The sequence below is a fragment of the Adelges cooleyi genome, unplaced genomic scaffold (assembly GCF_023614345.1).
Source record: "Adelges cooleyi isolate 19-005CV unplaced genomic scaffold, UGA_ACOO_1.1 ACOO_flye_CR_arks_rails_tigmint_CR_PRNA_381, whole genome shotgun sequence".
NCBI classification, from domain to species: Eukaryota; Metazoa; Arthropoda; class Insecta; order Hemiptera; family Adelgidae; genus Adelges; species Adelges cooleyi.
Window position 1 is genome coordinate 339,638 of NW_026096058.1, and position 20,551 is coordinate 360,188.

Sequence of the window (20,551 nt, forward strand, 5' to 3'; positions counted from 1 at the left end):
GTCCTTCGGGTTGTGCGTGCGTGAGCGAGATGCGCGAGTGTATGTGTTGGTGTGTCCGCCATTTTACGCGACTCGCCGTCGTCGAACATGAACAACAACGCAGCTCCGGGCGCCTCGGATCATGATTGTCGCGTTTCCGGCCTGTGATTATGTCCGTACGTATTAACGCAAGTCCGTCGTTCGGCCGAAATTGTTTCGCGTGTTCCGCGTCTTCGTGGTGCCCGCGGTCCGCCGGCTCCTCAACGGTGGTGTTTGTGTGACGTCCAAGACGTCGTCGTCGTCGTACCGGGCGAAATGTCCAATGAAAAATGACTCACGCCAGCCATCAGACCAACGGCGCCAGCTTGGAGGACTGTCATACCAACTTCTTTGCCCTGGTTAGTACGCTCTTACAACAATACTAGCTAAGTACCTACAGAGGGGCCACTAAAACCCTTAAGGGTAGCCTCTGCACAGGGTCCATCCCTTATCTACTGTGATACTATCGGCGGTCTGTGGGGATCCCACTAAAGCCACTACTAGTCGAGTCCCTTCGCAGTTAACTTTCAAAGTGTACACTCGATGTGGATTAGGTTTTAAATATGTCACGGCTGGTTGTTTACATTTTTGTTGTGGTCTGACTGTTAGCTTTCACCAACTAGTTGCTCAGTGTGCTGTTGGTCGAATAAACGAATCAGCCGTTGTTTCCTTGTGACTGTTATGTTTGGCTCAATTCCGAACACCAGCCAGTTTCAAAATTTTCACTCGAGCAATTTGACCTATTTACAAAACACACACTTATCAACTTCATTAACAATGTTTACGTAAACTTTTATATCGACAAATTCAAGAGTACGATATAGGCTGTATAAGTATTTCTTACATACCTATATTGCAATCCACAAAAACAAATACTGCATAATAAAATCAGTAACAATTTCTTCCTAGTTACCCTCGCATTAGAGATAGAACCATTAAAATCTGGATTTTTAACAAAAAAATATTATTCTTGCTGTATAAAGCTATATATATATATATTCTAGTTTCATATATGTACTCATTGAAATATATTTTTTTACTTAAAACATTTACAAAAAAAACTTAATAAGAACATTGATAAATTTCACACTCAACACATTTAACTTGATATATTTTTCTTTACTTCTTGTTCCTAAACAAATTTTGTTACATTTTATCTATTTAGACATTTTGAAATTTTTCAAGACCTAGAGTTTGTTGTGCCTATTGTTTTTTGGTAAATTTGGATTTTGAAAATCCCATCCCTACTTAGTTCACAGAAAATATAGCTAGCCTAACGAGGGATGCACTTACAAAGTTCCAGTATTTTTTTATCTGTATTAACTTGATTTAAACTAGACTTCAATTAAATATCGCCCATCATAATATGTAAACAAAGATAACATTTGTATCTCTATAACATAACAATACAGTAAAATTTGCAGTTATTAAAAGACAATCTATTCGTCAAATCAGTTATACAATTAAAACCTCATCATTCTATTTTCTAATTCTAAAATATATGTTAAAAAAACAAAAAATACCCATGGTCTATATTACACTATAGTATGGGAATGTTGGTTAGTCTACCTATTTGAACTTAATTATTTTTTTATGTTGGATGCAGGGGCAAATATAGGAATGAAAAAAGGAGGGCTAGAAAAAAATTAATTTTAAACACGTATAAGCTATAGTCATAGAGTTTAAATTAACATAGTAAAAAAATTCATATTTTTATAATATATTATATTATAAAAAAAATTAACATAAAAATACAGTCCGCTTTTTAAAACGTAGGTATAAGATAAATTTAGTAGTTCTCAACTGTATACAAATATAGAATAACGATGTCATTGAGTAACTGAAAATAAGTTAAAACTATTACTTTCTATCGTTTAACGGGAAATCAAAATAAATGGTTATACCTACCTGTACAGTATCGTTGATTTTAAAATATACAAATAAGCAGTGCTATGCATAAGAACGATGACTGATTTTATGTGGGATTCCTGCCATCAGCAGAGGTACCTTTGTCATAGTTTACCATCCGCCAATCGATAAACCAAGACGAGTGTACCTCTGTTGATGACGCATAAAATTGGTCTCCATTTTGTGTACACCATCACTTATCAGTATATTTAAAAATTAATGGTAATACAAAAAAATTCTTAAGATGCAGTTTGTTCATACATTTTCCTAGTATAAAAACTTCTTGTGATTGTCATTGATATACAGAATCTGTCTATAGTCTAAAAATATTTAATCATAGAATAAATATAAATTATATCATTATTACGGGTTAAACATAGTTTACCATAAATAAAATAGTTTACTTTGAACTGTTTTTGGTTGTACGATATGTCAAAAAGTATGTCTTAAGAGATTCAGTGCTAGTGGACACTGGTGTCCATTGTAAATTTAATTTGGTGATCATTAGTCTGAAACCTGATAAGTAATATTAACCTAACCTAACCAGATAGTAAGTTAAAATTATAAGTACAACATTAAAAAAACATTTAAAAAGCATCGGTGTCTGCTGTGGCGCTGAATCTGTTAAAAATAATAACTATAGTAATAATGACTTTTTTAGTATTTGCTTTAAAATAATTTTTCTTTTTCGAATAATATATCAATAAATGTACTTATCACATAATAATTACCAACTCATTTATTTATTTTTAGCTTCGATACAATATTTTTTATTGAAAATAAAACTGAAAAGAGTTTTTCTTAGAACTAAAAAATCACATATGCTTAAAAATATTTACTTTGTGTTTTAATATATTTTTTGATACAATTAATCGTAATTTCTTTTATTTAACTCACAATCAAAAACACTGACAGGCGCACTTCAATATTTTGCTCGCTCAGTTCACTTGTATGAACATAAGTGTTAATGAATGTTTATGCTTGTAACTAAATGCGCCTTTAAATAATGATAAAAAAAATTGTCTTCTATCTTTTTTACTTATAAAATTGTTTTGTTTGAAAGTTGTGACTTATATCTTAAACATAGATGTATTTTCATTCAGTGGTATTCATATGTACATCGCGTGTCTGCATAAAAGTGTTTAGTTCTGGCTCATTGTTAAAAAGCATTTTTCTACCCCTAACCTAGGGGTTACCTATAAGTGCACAAGCAGTTATAAATTATAGTTGGGACTTCTTTAAATTAAAAAAAAAAAGTTAATTCTTATGAATAACCTGGCAGTTGGTTTCAAGTGCCCGTTTTACTAATAGAGGTTCTTGTTAGTCTTTTAAAACTATCCACAACCCCTGCATTTTATGTTTTGTTACAATGACGAGGTATACACATAATACCTATACTGCCTGGGAACCTGAACGGCCGGTGATTGAGACACTATTTTAGGTTTTCAAACACATTTTTTTACCTTAACTGGCTTTTTCAGGTATAATATTGTTGCAATAGATGTCATATTAATTACATTTTTAACAAAATGACAATCTTATTACACCCAATGTTAATAGTTATTTTTTAAATAGAATTATTAAAAAATGTAAAACTAAGTTAAAATTAAAAAATTAATATAAGGAATAGTAAATCACATATCTATTAATAAAAATATAAATTCTAAAGTAAAACTTTTAAGTTAAATGATTCAATGTAATAAATGGTTACATTATAGTTTATTAGTGTTTTATTCTTATTGTATCATATCCTGTATTTTTTATTTGATTTAGAAAACAAATTTAGTCAGATTTTTTTTTTGATCTTGTCAACTTTATATATTTTATTTAATACAGAGACACAATTTATTAGGGTGTTATGTCTACTCAAAATCTTAAAACGGCTATAAATTGTATATTAAAAGTTTTTAAGATTGATATTTATTTCATACAATCAAGTATGATGTTAGGTATGTAGCTACCCCTGAAACTGCACCCATGGTTATATATTAGTAATGTATTATATTTATACCATTTTATTATTGTGTTGCTATTAGAAAGACATAATACATTTGTTTTACAATTTCTTATATGACATTGCATACCATTTACACATGTTGACTTTTTTGTTTAGCTGGCATAAAGCCCAAGGGTTACATCTATGGTTGGCTAGCCTTTTTGTTTCGGTTGTCTGGCTATTCACTCCTAACGCTACCTCAACATTTAATAACTAGCAGTATATTTGTAAAGCTTATAACAAATGTAACATTAACCAAGTGAGAATTTTTCAACTTAAAATTCTATTTTTTTTTATTTAAAAAAATAGGTATAATTTTTTTTAATAAATTAGGTAAATAATATGATTTACGTTAGCCAACCTATACAATAAATATTCTATTCACATATTTTTATCTTTGATACTCCGTCAGCTGCTGCTATCAATAATTCGTTCAGATGTTTATAATCTCAATTATTTTTGTGTTGTTAATAACTTGTTATTTCTATCAACAAACTTTTCACACGTGCGCATGTAGATAAGCGAATGTATTTCAATATTTTTTAAGATTTTTATATATGCATGTATATATATATATATTGCCTAAAAATGACAATTGAACCAATTTTAGCCTTTAAAATATCAATGCTCGACCAATAATCACTTTCTCAAATAATTCGTCATCACAAAATCGGTCGTAAAATTCGTTCATATTTGCAGAAGAGGCAATGCCCTCCTATACGCTTTTAAAACTCGTTCAGGGTTTCCCAAAAAAAACTGTTTCAATCGTCGCCGTTGTTATCCGATTTATTAAGATTTTTTTTTTGTTTGAAAACGTAGTTGAGGTGTATTTGTGTTCATCATCGGTTGAATAATATTGATTTTTTCCCCTCACTTCCGCCGTACGGATTCTCTATCGCGTGTCCGACATATATTATCACTATTTCTATAATAAATATTATTGACAAATATTTACAATATTATTGCAATACATCTCATGAGCTCTTAAACTAAACCTAGGTGTCGCCGTCTTTTGAGTTTCGGCGACATAGTTTATTTGTATTGTATACATAACATTCATAGTATTTTGACCGTAATTTCGTTATTGTTGTTGTTATTATTATTATCATTACCAATTTTATAACGCTTAACAGGTTTGTCAATATTATCGCATTGTTGTCGCTTTTCCCGGATACCCCGATCATCGCCGTCGTCTCGTTGTACACAACCTCCACACGTATTATAGTTACTACGGCCGCGACCACTACCACCGACGCTGCGCCACCACCAATTATATTAATCTCATTAGAAGTGTGTAAAATCACCGTCATTCACGTGTGCCCCTCTGCTCATTTTCCAAAGTTTATACCGTAATAGTGCCCCCCTCCCCCCTTACTACTCTAATCGCAGCGCGTCTGCCACATGGCCATCGGTTTGTTTTAATAATAGTTGCATAATATTAATAATAATTACACGATGAGAGTCGTTCTAAATTTATATTTTTTTCATCTCAAGTTCGCTGTCGTTTTTAAAAATTAGATTTAGTTTAGGGTTGTGACCTTCGTATTGTCGCCATCGTCGGTGCTCTTTCGATGGCTACAGCGATGGTGGTCTTATTGTAATATGCGGGGCACTACGGACTCGCTTTTACCACCCTTTATTTGCCGCCAAAACGGCTTTTTTTTTTTGTACGACGGGAATAATAATTCTGTCGAAACGAGTAAAGGAGAGGGTAACGAAAAATACCTGTGTCCTTGACAATGGTAATATTTGTGTTTTTAATCGTCGGGCTATCGCCGCCGCCCTTTCCGAGGTATTTATTTAATTCTTAAACCGCTACTCCGTCATCAACTGACTTAGAAAAAAGTGGCGACTGGCGGTCGTCGGTAGACCGTTAGATATTCTCGGACCGTCAAGCGTGAATATATAAATCGAACGTTAAGTGTGCCAAAAATGGGTTACATTTATAATTAGTATATTATGTATATTTATCGTTAATTTTTTTGTTTTTCGCTGACAGTCAATAGATTGGTACGGGCTATACATATAGGTGCACCTTCGCGACGGCGGTCTTGGATGTTTTTTGGGTGGTGGGTTAAAGGGGAGGGAAGCCAAGTTGGTGCCACCCCGACGGCGTCAGCGCGTTTATCGTAGCCGCTTACTCGTATGTTTATTATTTCTATATGTATATAATGCGGTGTTATACACGTTCCCTCGTATTACACCGGCAGATGTTCTTTTCGGTTCGACGAGGCTGCCATCGTGCGGACACCATGGGAAAACGCCGCGATGGCAGATATAACGGTGGGCGGACGGGGGGCGACGTTGCCGCGTTCGGTCACGGTCGGCGATCGTCTTGCGCAAAAATCCGACCGGCACCGACCTCTTTCACTTCGGCCGGTGTCGTTACGCCGTAGGATTTACATGCAGTTTCTTTTGATCGTATTGTTGTGTCGTGGCTTTGGTGGTGGGGATCCCCGACACCTCTGTAATTCCGCGTACCGTAACAACCGGACGCGTGCAGTGGTTATCAAAAAATTGGAATACTTTATAATAAACAGACCGGACTTGTCTTTCTCCGTAACACTGTAAACGTTTCCACTTATTTTTGTTTATTTGGTATTAGTTGTAAATATAATATGATTGGTATACAAAATATGAAAACAACGTTGGGTTACACGAACCGTATTTAAATTGAGTAAGGGAGGTAGTGAGGTGGTAAACGAGGTCACAACTTTTTTATTTCTTGTATAATGCGCTCGCCCTTTTTTTTATACAGTGATATCGTTGGGTATGGAGTTTACATTTTTAGTTTTTATAATACTAAATATATACGGCTAATACAAAATAACGCATTCCTTCAATCCTTTTATATAATATATGTATATATATTTTTTTTTTATGTAATCGGTCGTGTTTTCCCATAAGGGGAGCGTAGACGACCTTAAAGTAGTATCCATCTCCGTGGGTGACCGTATGTGGGTGGAGGAATAATCGGCGGCACATCATTCAGGTTATTAACACCGGCCGGCAGTTGCCACCGCCCGCCCTCTTGCTCTTACCATAGCCGCCTAGGGTAACGGTGTCTTCTTCCCGTGCACTTCTGGAACAACTCGTTTGCTTCAAACCTTCTCGGATATCTAGAACTTTCATTCATACACTATGATGGGAGTTGTAATATTATTTACCTACCCGGTCTCTTTTTGTGTTTTGAATTACTCAGACTATAAACACTCGATGAATTTGTAAACAGCCTATTTTGTGTGTATATTTTCATTTTGAGTCTATGCGCTTAATAGTTTATATTATATTACACATATAATATTTAGTCAGTCCATAATCAAGCATTTTTTTTATATAAAATTAGCGCTCGATTGATTATAAAAATAAGATTTTCCAATCGAAAAGAAGGTATATTAGTAGGGATGGTGTTGTCGCCTGTGTTCCACACTAGTGTATTTTGTGTTTGCGCGCGCCCCCATTTTGGCACCCACTGGAATGCGTGGAAACGCACGTTGTTATGGTATATGCCGCGGTGTCCATAACAGACCACTAGTGGCCTCTACTTAACGGTAAGCACACGATAATATAATTGATCTTCTGGTCAATTGGCGGGACCGCGATTATCTATGCTTGCTGCATCGCGCGCTCTATTTACAAAACACATTTAATATCCGTCTAGTTGATGGTAGTGCTTTGTACTCAGAATTTGGAATAAGGTAATCACACTGTGTCCCATTGTAGTACCACTGGAGTTCCGTTAAGCACAGAGGTATGTCGGCGTGACGCCACAGGGTCGCCTCGACCACCGGCGGCAGCGGTGGCGGCGGCGGATATTGATTTCGCCCAACACGCGGTGGTGGCGGTGGCCGGCGGTGTAGGTCCATTGGGAAGACAAGGATGCATAGTCGATAACACACCCCTCTTGTCCACACGCGACCACATTCATTTTCGTTTTCACCACAAAAATACACTCCCTCGTACATTGTCAATATATTATATAATTAGATATTGATGTATAATGACCGGGTCGAAATTTTTCTTTGCTAGTGGTACTCGTTTCTTGTTTTAACCACATCAATTAACATATTTTCCTATTATTTAGACGGTGCTACTGCACGTTCATCCTTATCATTGTCCCTTTCGAATTATAAAACCCAACTATAAGCATGCACTTTCTGGTTGAATTAACCACCACCATGTCCTTAAACTACCGAGGCCACAATATTGAGTTGATTAGACTCCTCCACTCGGCTCCCAAATAAAACGAGGTTGTTGTTTTATGCTCATACCAAGTAAATGTTTCGTATTATGCCAAAAATTTAAGTCCTAAAGGGTCTATATCAGGGCTTTGAACCAGAATGATTTATTTGGGTTAGGGTTATTATTTATTCGGGTTATAAATACCTATTGATTATGGTTACGGTAATATTCTTTTTTAGGTTTTAGGTATTTCTGGTATCATTTGAGATAATATTATATTTAAGCTTTGACGAAGAAATTTCTACAGACACCTACAACATTAAACTTAAGATATTATGTCCTTACATGTAACACTATCCATTATCAGACAAATGGGTTTATTTTGTTATTTTTTATCTGATTTTTTCATCTTGTTTTTAAACTTCAGCCCTTATATTTTGTTTATTAATAACAACTGTCTTGTTCATTGTCAGTAAAATAGAATTAATTATTTAATGAAACCTATAATAACAAAATGAGTACAAGCTTCCAGTAATAATTCTTCTGGAGTCAATTAGATTTGTGTTGTTTATTTTAATGCATTTACATTCAGTTAATATTGACTGTATACTATATATTTTTTTTTTTTTAATTATAAAATAGGTACTGATATTTCTTAAAAAAACTCTGTTTGATTAAGATTTTTTAAAGATTTATAATTCCTCAGTGTATATTGCTGAAACACCTTATGTGTTTAAACTAAAAATGACAATATTTTATACTTTTTTCGTTTTTATTATTATTAAATATGTATTTATATATATATGTAGACTTAACAACGAGTTAAGTTTCCTTTTTTATGTGCAAATATGCGGAGGGATGGTTAGGTAGGTCCTTTTATTAATGCTCACTCATATCCTCCTAACATTTATTTATTTATTTTGACTTACTTTCATAATAAGGTAAACACATTTTTTAAACATTTAGGTATTTCATACAATGACATGTTTTATAGGGTACAACAATTAGTATTATAAAAATTACTTTAAAAAAAAAATATATAATAATGACATTCACCTTTTTATCGTTAAAAATTTAGACTGTAATTTAGCAACTATGATATGTATTAATTTATTGTTTTTTTATTTGTTTACTATAGACTGACCTGTGCGGTATAAAATGGCGTAAATTTGTACACTGCTCAGCTGGTCCAGAAGGACCTCCTGACTGGGGAGGCGGACCTGGTAGTGGAAACAATACCTGTGGTTCTGTACTTGAGGACCCGGTACTATCCAGCTATACGCGATGTTTAACCAACGATATGCTAGCTGTTTGGAGACGGGTCTCACTTCCACAAGGCAACTCTCAACAAACATCGCTTGACCCTTTGGTTCCTACGCCACCAACTCCATTACCTGCACTCCCACCTGCACTTTCTTTGAAAGCTTCCAAAGAGTTGTGGATATTTTGGTATGGTGAAGAACCCGATCTGACTGGACTAGTTTCTCAACAGCTCTTACATAATGGTATAAAGACATATTTGTGTATAAATATATTTATCTAAATTTATTTATAATAATCATATTTTTAGAAGGAGATAATGGATCATGGGAAAGTGGTTTGTCTTATGAATGCCGTTCTCTTTTATTCAAAGCCCTCCACAACTTAATTGAAAGGTAAATATAAAAAAAGTATTATTCATTTATAAATATTTGTGTTTATATTGTTATTCTTACTGTAATATTAATTTTATTATATTATTTTAGATGTTTACTATCTAGAGATTTTGTGCGGCTGGGGAAATGGTTTGTGCAACCTTATTCATCATCTGAAAAATTAGATGACTCTTGGTAATCATCATAGATGAAGTCTTTTTTTTTTCTATTGGTTTCAATGTTAGTAATATTATTTTATGTTATTTTTAGTTCAAGTCACTTATCATTTTCTTTCGCATTTTTCGTCCATGGCGAAAGTACGGTTTGTGCTAGCATTGATGTAAGGCAACATTCGGTTGTTCGTACATTATCAAAAGAACATTTAACACAAGCTTCATGTCAGTCTCCTAATGGAACAAATATTCAAGGTATGTTTTATCGGTTTGTTAATTTAATAGTAGAAAATAATAATTTATATAAAAAATAATTTACACAGTAATGCTTGCACCATTCGGCCTTGCGGGATCACTGACTGGCCATGTATTTAAAAATATGGATGCCGAAACCAGTCGTATGATGGATGAATGGAGTCATTTTTACCCCGTTGTGAACAATAATGGTCCAAATGAATTACCTTCTGTTGTAGAAGTGTTAGTTGGTAAGTTTTCCAATTTTCTCAAATAATATTGTTTTAGATAAGTATGAAATATTTTTAAATTAATAGGTACTTTATTTTAATTATTAACATAAATATGTTTATGGCTGGGGGTTTGTCAAAAATTTGCGTCACACCACACATATCATAAGTTTGATTTAACATCTAGCTTAACCTAACCTGGATTTGTGACACCAAGAGTGGTAGAGAAGAATAAAAGTTAGGGGGGAATTTGAGTGAAGGAGAAAAGTTAATACGGAAAAGGAAGGGAAGGGTAAGATAAGGGAGAGGAAAGGGAAAATGTGACAAAGAGAAGGTGGGTAATGGTGGAAAAAAGAAGTGAGGAGAGGAGGCAAGCACCATGAATATAAACATTAAAATTACAATAAAAATACCATAAAACATATTCATGATCCAATGTTTTTACTTCGAGGGAAAAACTAATTTTATTTATTATCATTTGTTTTTAGGCGGGGTCAAAATGAGATATCCTTCGTGTTATGTATTAGTTACTGATTTAGATGACAGCACTGCTGAATTACATAAAAATCCTAATACACATCAAACAACATCTCAACAACAACGTAATAATATTAATTTTGTTATAAATTTTACTTCTCAGTATATTGCTATGTATAATATGTGTTAATAATTTGATACTTTAGCATCAATTAAAACACAACTATTGCCTCCTAAACATCAACATCATCCCAACACAATGGTTTATGCTTTGGATAATACAACAACAGCAATACCTGAAAGGACATGGCAAGATTGTGTTCTTGGGCCACTACATACTGAACAAAACCCGCCGTCCAGACCAGGGTCCCCAACTTTAGGCCAATGGCATTTGTCTGATCCATTACAAAAACTCACGTGTTCCTGTACAAGGTAAGATTTGTTATTGTGTATGAAAATGTTTAAGTGTGGCGTGTGTGTTTTTGGGCGCTTTGGAAGTCGATCGGCATTTGTTATCCGGCCGGCTGTTTACAGGTGTAGAAAAACAAGTTCCAAGCACCAGCCACAGCCAATCGGCACAACGTTCCATAGACGCACTCCCCTCCCTGATAGTTGCGTCATTCAGCAGCTGCCACCCGATGCAAACAATGCCACCCTCAGGTTTGTGTCTATAAATGAGACGCTTGGGTGGTGATGTGATGTTACTAAAATTACCTATAGTGTAAAGGTTTATGTTAAGAACTAACCTTTAACTGTAAAAGTTTTAAGAAATTAAAAATTATTTTCGTTCTTTATTAGTTTAAGTGTTAAGGAATAGAATACTGATTAATATTAATTTTCACTAAAATACTTCACTTAAAAAAATAATTTGTGTAGAGTAATAATAAGTATAATATACATATTTTAAAATATGGGTGTTTTATTAAAACGTATCTTTGAATATTTGAATAAATTCAAGAGTGATCTCAAAAGTTTGTAGAGAATTAATTTGAGGATTACTTAGAAGATACCGAATAAAACACTATGTTTTTTAAAAATACCAGTTAGAATTTAAAAATTGTTTGAAGACTTAAGAGTAGCCTATAAATATTGTAAATCATAAACTTAAAACAAAATTGTAAATATTGATTCATCTCAAAAATTTTGTTAAATCAAACAAGTGGCTTATTAACAGAATGTTTTTTTAAATTCTAATGTTTCATTAATTGTTATCATATAAGCATTATTAGTTATATTGTAACAATTTGGTTATATGATGACATCTTTGGCATGCAATGGTGGTGGTGTTGGATGTTGATTTATTTTTAAGATATTGCATGAACCATTATATTTTTATTTAATCAAATGGGGTTTATCCTCGTATTCTTTTTTTAAATTTACACATTAATATGGTTTTTAAATTATAATGTATATTAATTGTTGTCATTTATGTCTATTTTTTAGGTCTACAAGAGTTGGCCCCCCAGATAGTCCTTGTGGCCTTGACTCTGTTCCACCTTTGTCTTCGGTACCAACTCCTCCATCTGCTGGTCAACCAGCTCCATTATCCATTCCTCCGCCAACGTTGAGCCCACATGATGAAAAAATTCCAATTACTCCATCATCAGTTGACTTCCAGCCTAAGTCTGTGTCATCGGTTACTAATCAAGTTTTCTCACCATATCCAACTTCAGCTCCTGCTAGTCAAGAGCCAAATAAATCTGGACGAGAAAGCAATGCCGGTACTCCTGCTCCAGTAAGCAGTGTCGTAAGTGTTCCAGCAACTACACCAACAGCAACTTTAACACCAGTTCCTCAGTCGCAAGCTCAGAGTTTAAGTACCTATATAACTCTGAAGCGGCCACAGCTTTTATCGAAAGATTATGAGGCAAACCTAGTTGAAGATGAACTTATGCCGTCCAAACTGTTGTATGATTACTCTACCATGGATGCTTGGTTGTACCATCCAGTGAAGAAATTTAAACCAACAATCCCAAAAGATGAACCAGTCTCAAGGATAAATAATTGTATAGAAAATCCTGCCTCTCCTCCACAAGTTTACATTAGAAGAGACACCAGTTTACCTATTCTTCCAGTAATTCTAATAATATGATATTTTGTTTAAAATATGTATGTACTAAAATTTTAATTTTCGTAATGTCTTTATTTTATTTCCTAATAAGGTGGAACCAACAGAAAATGACACGACACATTTTGGCAGTTTTGAAGATATGAAAAATAATGCTTTAAGGTTTAAAAGTGGTCGATCAGACCCCTACGACTTTGATGAGGAGAGTGGTGCTCATTCTAGCAACAATGTGATGGCTGTAAATGATTATAATAAACATAGTACTTCCATGATAAAGGTAATATCATTTATCTAAACACATTTCTACAAATTTTTTTACTTAAATTAAGTTTAAAAAAATGTATGATGTCATTAAGGGTGATAGTAAAATAAAATGAAAAACAATTTTATGCTTGGTGATGATGTGTACAAATGTTTCAAGTGTTGATTAATTGAAAAATTTTAGTTAAATGTGTTAAATTACTAGTCTAGTTAGAAATTATTAAGATGGCAGCTTAGAGAAAGAAGTATAAAATGATTATTGTAGAATTTATGTTCTAACATGTAATGACACTAATATTAATATTTTTGGGCTTTAATATTATAGCAAGAAGATGTTAAAAAAGAATATGATTCTACATTAATGAATGGTAACCGATGTACTGGGGATAGTATGAGAGACCTCGATCATATGTTTGATACTTCTGATGATTTGTCTAGTGATGAAGCTGTAGCAGCTGTAAGTATTCAGTTACATACAATTAATTTATTATTATATTTCATCATACCGTTATTTAAACAGTTGCAAATGCAAACACCTCCTGGTTCCAATAAACCTGATGATTGTATCGGTAGCGGCTTGACAACACTTTTAGTGAGGCCACCTCGAGGTAGTGGAGGAGGAACTGGTGGTGGCGGTGTTTTGAGGCCTGAGGAGTTAGTCAAAATGTTTCCAACACCTCCATCATTAGAACATAATCCAATAGCATCTCCATGTCCTGACATAGATCTGCTTCCTCCTCGTAACTACCAGAATTCGTACATGGGGAGTCCTCAACACGATCACATAGATGTAAGTGTGTATTTTTATTATATATTTTAAGCAGTGAAATAAATAAATACATTTTATTTTTAGGATTGGTCATATGTTTACAAACCGCCAGCCATAGCCAAGATGGTTGGTTCTTCAAAATATGCACCACTCACAAATCTTCCAAGCCAAAATTTACCACCATTAGTACTTCCTTCCAATTGTGTGTATAAACCTTCTTCATTTGTTTATCATTCATCACACCCTTCACAAATTCAACATCATACACCTCAACCTGAAAAACCAACACAGTAAGTACTGAAAGTATTTAAACCGACAATCCTTGAATGTACTAGATTTACTACATTATAATATGAGTTTGGAAAACAAGATATATATTTATTTATGAACACAACTCCAAAAAAAAAAAGATTTTCCATTTCTAATTCGTTCCTGAAGTATCATCTGTGTATTCTTAATTTGTTCCTCAAAGGTTTAAATGTTATTACCTTATTTATGGATGAATATAAATGGATTAATGGATCTATTTTAATTTTAGAATGGTGCCGCCACCAGCATCTTCAGCTAATAACAACTTGGTGCCTAATATGAATCGTAATAGTCATTACCATCATCCGATGATGATGAGTCCATCTCCTCATAGCACACCCTGGCCTGGTGGAGGGAATCAATATCATCATAGACCTCCGTCGCAGCAAATGCAACACCAACAAGTGCCTCCACCCCCATATAGTCCAGCTATTTCTCAACATCACAACATGAATGTTACATCAGCTAGCATGTCACCACCTGTGCCTGAAGCAAACTCTATAGTGGTGATTGTTTTATTAACTGACTCATTATTAAATGTCTTCCGGGATCACAACTTTGACAGTTGCACATTGTGTGTGTGTAATGCTGGTCCAAAAGTAGTTGGCAATATCAGGGGTACTGATGCTGCAGTTTATCTTACTCACACTTTGACACCAAATGGTTATTCATCTCAATATCAACAGCATCATATGTCTGTTGGAATGCCTGGTAACTAACAAACATTATATTTGTATACATGAAATGTTTAATTTGTTTTTATTTTGTATAGGCGACGAAGATGGAATACGATGTAGTTGTGGTTTTAGTGCTGTAGTCAATCGCCGTCTCTCTCATAAATCTGGACTATTTCCAGAAGATGAAGCTGAAATAACTGGTCTAGTTGAAGATATCCCAGTACGTGTTGATGAAAATTCCATGAATCCTGAAGTTTTAGAGTTAGTGAGGGAACAATGTGCAGCTGTAGTTTATAGTCCGTGCAATTCGCTAGTAAGAGCGGCAGCAAAATATCCTATATGTAATCCACCACAGACAACATTAGTTAATATGTTAGAATTCACCGACACGAATCAAGTTGCTTTATTAGCTCTTGAACAAGGAAGATTAGCAAAAGTTAGTGTACACATAACTTTGATTTATTTATGTTATCATACCGTTTTAATGTTATTATTATTTATTAATGTTATTAAACATCTTTTTTTTTTTCCCCCTAGTTGGAAGGTGGAATGAATAACCATTGGCAAGTTGAGCATCATCGTTGGCCAGGTCATCACCAACAACCATTGCCACCTTTAAATAATAACTCACCACCTGTTCATAAATGGGCTTATAGTCAAGCATCCGGACCACGTAATAGTAGACAACTCATACGGGTTATGAGAACCTTACAGCCAATTTTGCAGGAAGCTATTCAAAAGAGAAGTGTAGCGTCACGACTGTGGGAGCCTTATACAGTAACTGGACCTTTAACATGGCGTCAATTCCATCGATTAGCTGGCCGAGGTACTGAAGATAGATGTGAACCACAACCAATTCCTCCAATACTTGTTGGACATGATAAGGATTGGCTGGCCGTTGCGCCTTTAGCTCTTCACTATTGGGATAAATTATTACTAGAACCTTTTTCTTATTCCCGAGACGTGGCGTACATAGTGGTCAGTCCAGACAACGAATTTATTTTGCAAAAAACAAGATCTTTCTTTAAGGAACTAAGTGCAGCTTATGAAATTAATCGATTAGGTCGCCATTGTCCAATTACCAAAGTGTTACGAGATGGCATTCTTAGAGTTGGTAAATCAGCTGCTGCTAAGCTTGCTAAAGAGCCTGTGGATGAATGGTTTACAATGCTAGGTGAAAATCACCAATCATCAATGTTGAAACTATATGCCCAAGTTTGTCGTCATTATTTAGCACCACAACTATCTCAATTTTCCATGGATAAAACTTTATTAGATCCACCTGAAGGTATCAGTGTACCAAGACCTCCACCTTCACCAATGCCTCCACCAGCATCAATGACTCCCAACTCGGCTGAATCACCTTTATCTACTGATCGTGCTCCCACGCCAAAAAGTGAAGGAGCAGATGAATCATGTTCTGGATCTCAAGCCGATAAAAGTTTTAACAGTAGTGGGGATAATAGCCATTGTGACGATGATGAAAGTGAAGTGCCAGCTATTGTTATTTATCTCGTTGAACCATTTTCTATTGGCAAAGACAGTAGTAATCTAGCAAGAATCGCCTGTCATGGTCTTCTACGATGTTATAATACTGTATTAGCAACATTACCAGAGGCTATTCGCTCAAATATATCTGTTCAGGTAATTATTTTTTATATATTTTAGCAGTTCTATTGTTTTTTTATATACATAATGTTCAATTTAATTTTTTTTTTTCAGTTAATATCTTTGGAAAGTGTACTCGAACTTGGTCGATCTTCAGATCATTTAAAAATGAGTGATAACATGAAAACTTTGGCTTTGTCTGTGTTTAGCCAATGTAGACGTTTCTTAACCCATACATCCAATATTAAAGCTCTTACTGGATTTGGTACAGCAGCCATGACTGAACTGTTTTTAAAGAATAAAGATGTTAGTATTGGTTTTTTTAATTTATGTATAGTAATAAACTAAATACAATTTTTCATATAATTTTACAGGAAAAAAATCGAACCGCTTATAAAGCATACACTCCGCCATTTATTTTAGCTGGTTATAGGAATAACAAAACTGGTAGGGCGGATAGTAGTATAGCTGGAGATAATAGTGCTGGTGGTGATAGTTTGTCAATCCTCGGTGGACCTAATGGAAATGGAACACCTTCAGGAACTGATCAACAGTGTTCAGTGCTTTATGCTAGTTATTGTATATCTGAGGACCAAAGATGGATATTAGCAACAGCAACGGATGAACAGGGCATTTTGTTAGAGACTGCTACAATAAATATATATGTACCCAATAGGTAATATTATATGTTTTCATTTTGAGTATCTGGTTGTTAAATATTGTTTGTTATTATGAATACTATTAAATAACATTTTTTATTTTTTAACAGAAGTAGGCGGAGAAAATCTCCAGCTCGAAGAATTGGATTACAAAAATTAATGGAGTTTATTTTGGGTGTTATGAGTCAAAGTGTAACACCTTGGCGTTTAGTTGTAGGACGAGTTGGTAGAATTGGTCATGGCGAACTTAAAGGTAATTTAATTATATATTAAAATTAATCAATTACATTTGTTTAACTAATGTTTGTATAAATTAGGCTGGTCTTGGTTATTGAGTCGTAAAGCTTTATTGAAGGCCTCACGCCACTTAAAAGAATCGTGTGGCCAGTGTAGTCTTTTATATCAGAAATCTGATGTACCATCCGTAGTAAGTGCTTGTTTGGTTTCTTTGGAACCCGACTCTTCTCTGAGATTAATGCCTGATCAGTTCACACCCGATGAACGCTTCAGCCAAGCATCGGTTGCTTGTCAACTATCTACACCTAGAGATGTTTCAGCCACTCACATATTAGTATTTCCAACATCGGCAACAACCCAGGTATTTCTATTTATTACTTTGTTAATTATACATTGATTACAATGAATGTTACATTTATGTTATAGTCATCACAAACTGCCTTCCAAGAACAACAAATCAATGGCCCAGAACTCAAAGATGACGAATTGTTTAGTGCATTTAATGAAGAAGATATGCCTGAGGGCATGGAAGATATGGGTGACTTTAATGATATATTCACCACGTGGAATGACAGTGACGCAGTTGGAAACACAAGCTTGGGTCTTCCTAGTGGTGGAGTATCTGGTGGCTTAGGCGGACCAAGTGGAAACGTAATGGGAGGTGGAATGGGTTCTGGATCATTAGGTGGGTCGATGGGAATGGGACGAGGATTGATGGGAGCTAGAGGTGATTGTTCTTCTCAACCCGGTAGTCCACCATCTTCACAACCTTGCAGTCCTTTCAATTGTGGTTCATCATACAGGGTAAGACAAACTAAAATAGCTGTTGTTCGTTTGATGTTATTTTAGTTACAATTTTTTTTTGTAGAATGGAGGTAGTTGTTTGGACAGTCATGAAGAAGTTGGAGCATTACTTCAACAACCGTTAGCTCTGGGATATTTAGTGTCAACTGCACCAACTGGTCGGATGCCTTCATGGTTCTGGGCATCGTGTGCACCAGATATTGAAAAATGCAGTCCAGCATTCCTGAAAAGTGCATTACACATGCATACTGTACAGCTGCCAAACAATGCAGACCCAGCTGCTGCAGATCTTCTGCATCCAACATCTGCAGTTTCAGCTCATCCTCTAGATTCTCAATACACCACAGATGTCTTAAGGTAATTTCAAAAATAAGGTTGCTATTTATGATATAATTTTTTTAATAATCTGATTAATGTGTTTTGTTAAAGATATGTTTTGGAAGGTTACAATGCATTATCCTGGCTATCTTTAGATTCAAACACACGTGATCGAATGTCATGTTTGCCAATTCACATGCAAGTGCTAATGCAGCTGTACCATACTATGAATGCACTTATATGACGTTAACATATTTTTTCTGAATTAACTTAGCTAATTTTCGCCAAACGTTTCCTTTATAATTTCATCTAATTTTTAGATCAATAAGGTGATATTTTCTTATGTACATTTTTAGCTTTATTTGAAAACCAAAATAATTATAAATAACTGGACACTTTTTTTTAGTTTAGACAAAACTAAAATAAATCGCATAATAAACAGTAGGTACCAATGGTTAGAAAATTTTTTAGGGCAATTTTATTTTATTACAGTATGTTATAGGTAAATTGTGAATGTAATTAATAATAATATTATTCTTGATACATTTAAAAAAAAATTTAATGACAATTTATGTTCAAGTTGTCAAGGAACGAGTTACCATAAAATATTGTGTCGTTTTAATGGTTGTTCATATTATTTAAGTTTATTCTTTTTGTATAATATAATTTATTTCACCTTTTTTATCATTTTAAATTATTATAAATTTTTTTAGTAAATGTCAATTTTAGTCACATTGATTTGTGACTGTTGTTGTTTAATGTCTGGCTTTATAATTTTTGAGCTTTTTATTTACCTTCCCCCTTCCCGATTTAATCGGGCTACTTGTATATGTATATTTATAAACATATTTTGGTTTATTATCGTTCATAATTATTATTATTATTATTATTATTATTATTATCATAAATAAAGTGTACATTTGTACACATACATAATTATGTATAAATATATTTTATTAACTATACATGTAAAAATATTAATTAATTATCTTGACCAAAAAAAAAGTTTTAATTTTTAAAAATCCTGTGTAGCCAATTCGAACAAATTATATATTTATTGGATCTAAAGTCAATACATTAACTTTTTCGAATAATTATAATAATAATAATGCAATTAATTAATATAATTATATAAATATAATTTTTTTCGTTTTGTACAGTTTTAGTAGAATGTAAAAATGTAATATTAATTGTTTATTAATATTACAATGAAATATTGTAATACACATATTAAATATTGTACAAAACAACAATGGAATACAGGCGGTTTTTAATGATATTATTGTGAATATTTATGATATATGAAAAATAATAATAACTTGTACGCAGGCAATGTTAATGTTATTCCATTAAAACGTTAAAAAAATAAAATGAGTTTTTTATTGTAATCCTTTTGTTTCTTAGCTATACATGCAAAATACTAACAAATAGTTACTTAATTGAATTGATCATTTAAACAACGACATTAGTCAACTATTTTTGAGTTTACAATAAGGACTGTCAATTATAAAACATGTAGTTATAATATTCCTTGTAAAAACTACATATTTTGGTTATGAGCCTCCAAATTATACAGCTGAACCGTAGCTGGTATCTGCTTACTTAATTATTAATAATTAAAATTAAAAATGTCTAAAAGGAGTAGTAGGGGAAGTGTTACTAAAAAAAGAAGTTACATATAACGGGAATGTTGTACTATCATCTGATAATGATGTCGAAAAAGTCAATTTCTTCACAAATTGACTATTAGTACATAATTGCTTGATAAATGCTAATGAATATAAACAAATACGTATTTCGACAATTAAGTTGCCACCATCGGCCGACTATGTGTTAATAATAATTTAAATAATATAATATAACGCATGTGTAATACTTGAATTTCCCGCTAGTTATCAACCAATAAACAAATATTTTGCTAACGCCATCTATGAACATATCGTTTTGCGTCCATTCATCAATTTCGCTGCGCCCATTTCATAAAATAGC

The 20,551-nt window shown here is 33.7% G+C and overlaps 1 protein-coding gene across 2 annotated transcripts; it reads left to right on the forward strand.

Annotated features, from left to right (window-relative positions):
- Positions 1-43: 43 nt before the first annotated feature.
- Positions 44-19,552, forward strand: LOC126841385 (mediator of RNA polymerase II transcription subunit 13). 2 transcript variants are annotated; one of them, XM_050577835.1, is made up of 24 exons: positions 44-377; positions 9,243-9,609; positions 9,675-9,759; positions 9,850-9,933; positions 10,009-10,166; positions 10,235-10,396; positions 10,864-10,977; positions 11,059-11,284; positions 11,387-11,512; positions 12,296-12,926; positions 13,015-13,197; positions 13,507-13,638; positions 13,702-13,971; positions 14,035-14,240; positions 14,489-14,970; positions 15,032-15,372; positions 15,474-16,580; positions 16,659-16,850; positions 16,919-17,220; positions 17,314-17,456; positions 17,521-17,801; positions 17,867-18,244; positions 18,309-18,601; positions 18,674-19,552. In XM_050577835.1, exons 1-24 carry the CDS (start codon positions 309-311, stop codon positions 18,804-18,806), a joined length of 6,465 nt encoding a protein of 2,154 aa, XP_050433792.1. In that variant the 5' UTR covers positions 44-308; the 3' UTR covers positions 18,807-19,552. The 2 variants fall into 2 exon arrangements, with proteins under 2 accessions (XP_050433792.1, XP_050433794.1); XM_050577837.1 differs by lacking the exon at positions 11,387-11,512 and having other exon boundaries at positions 45-377.
- The last annotated feature ends 999 nt before the right edge of the window (positions 19,553-20,551 follow it).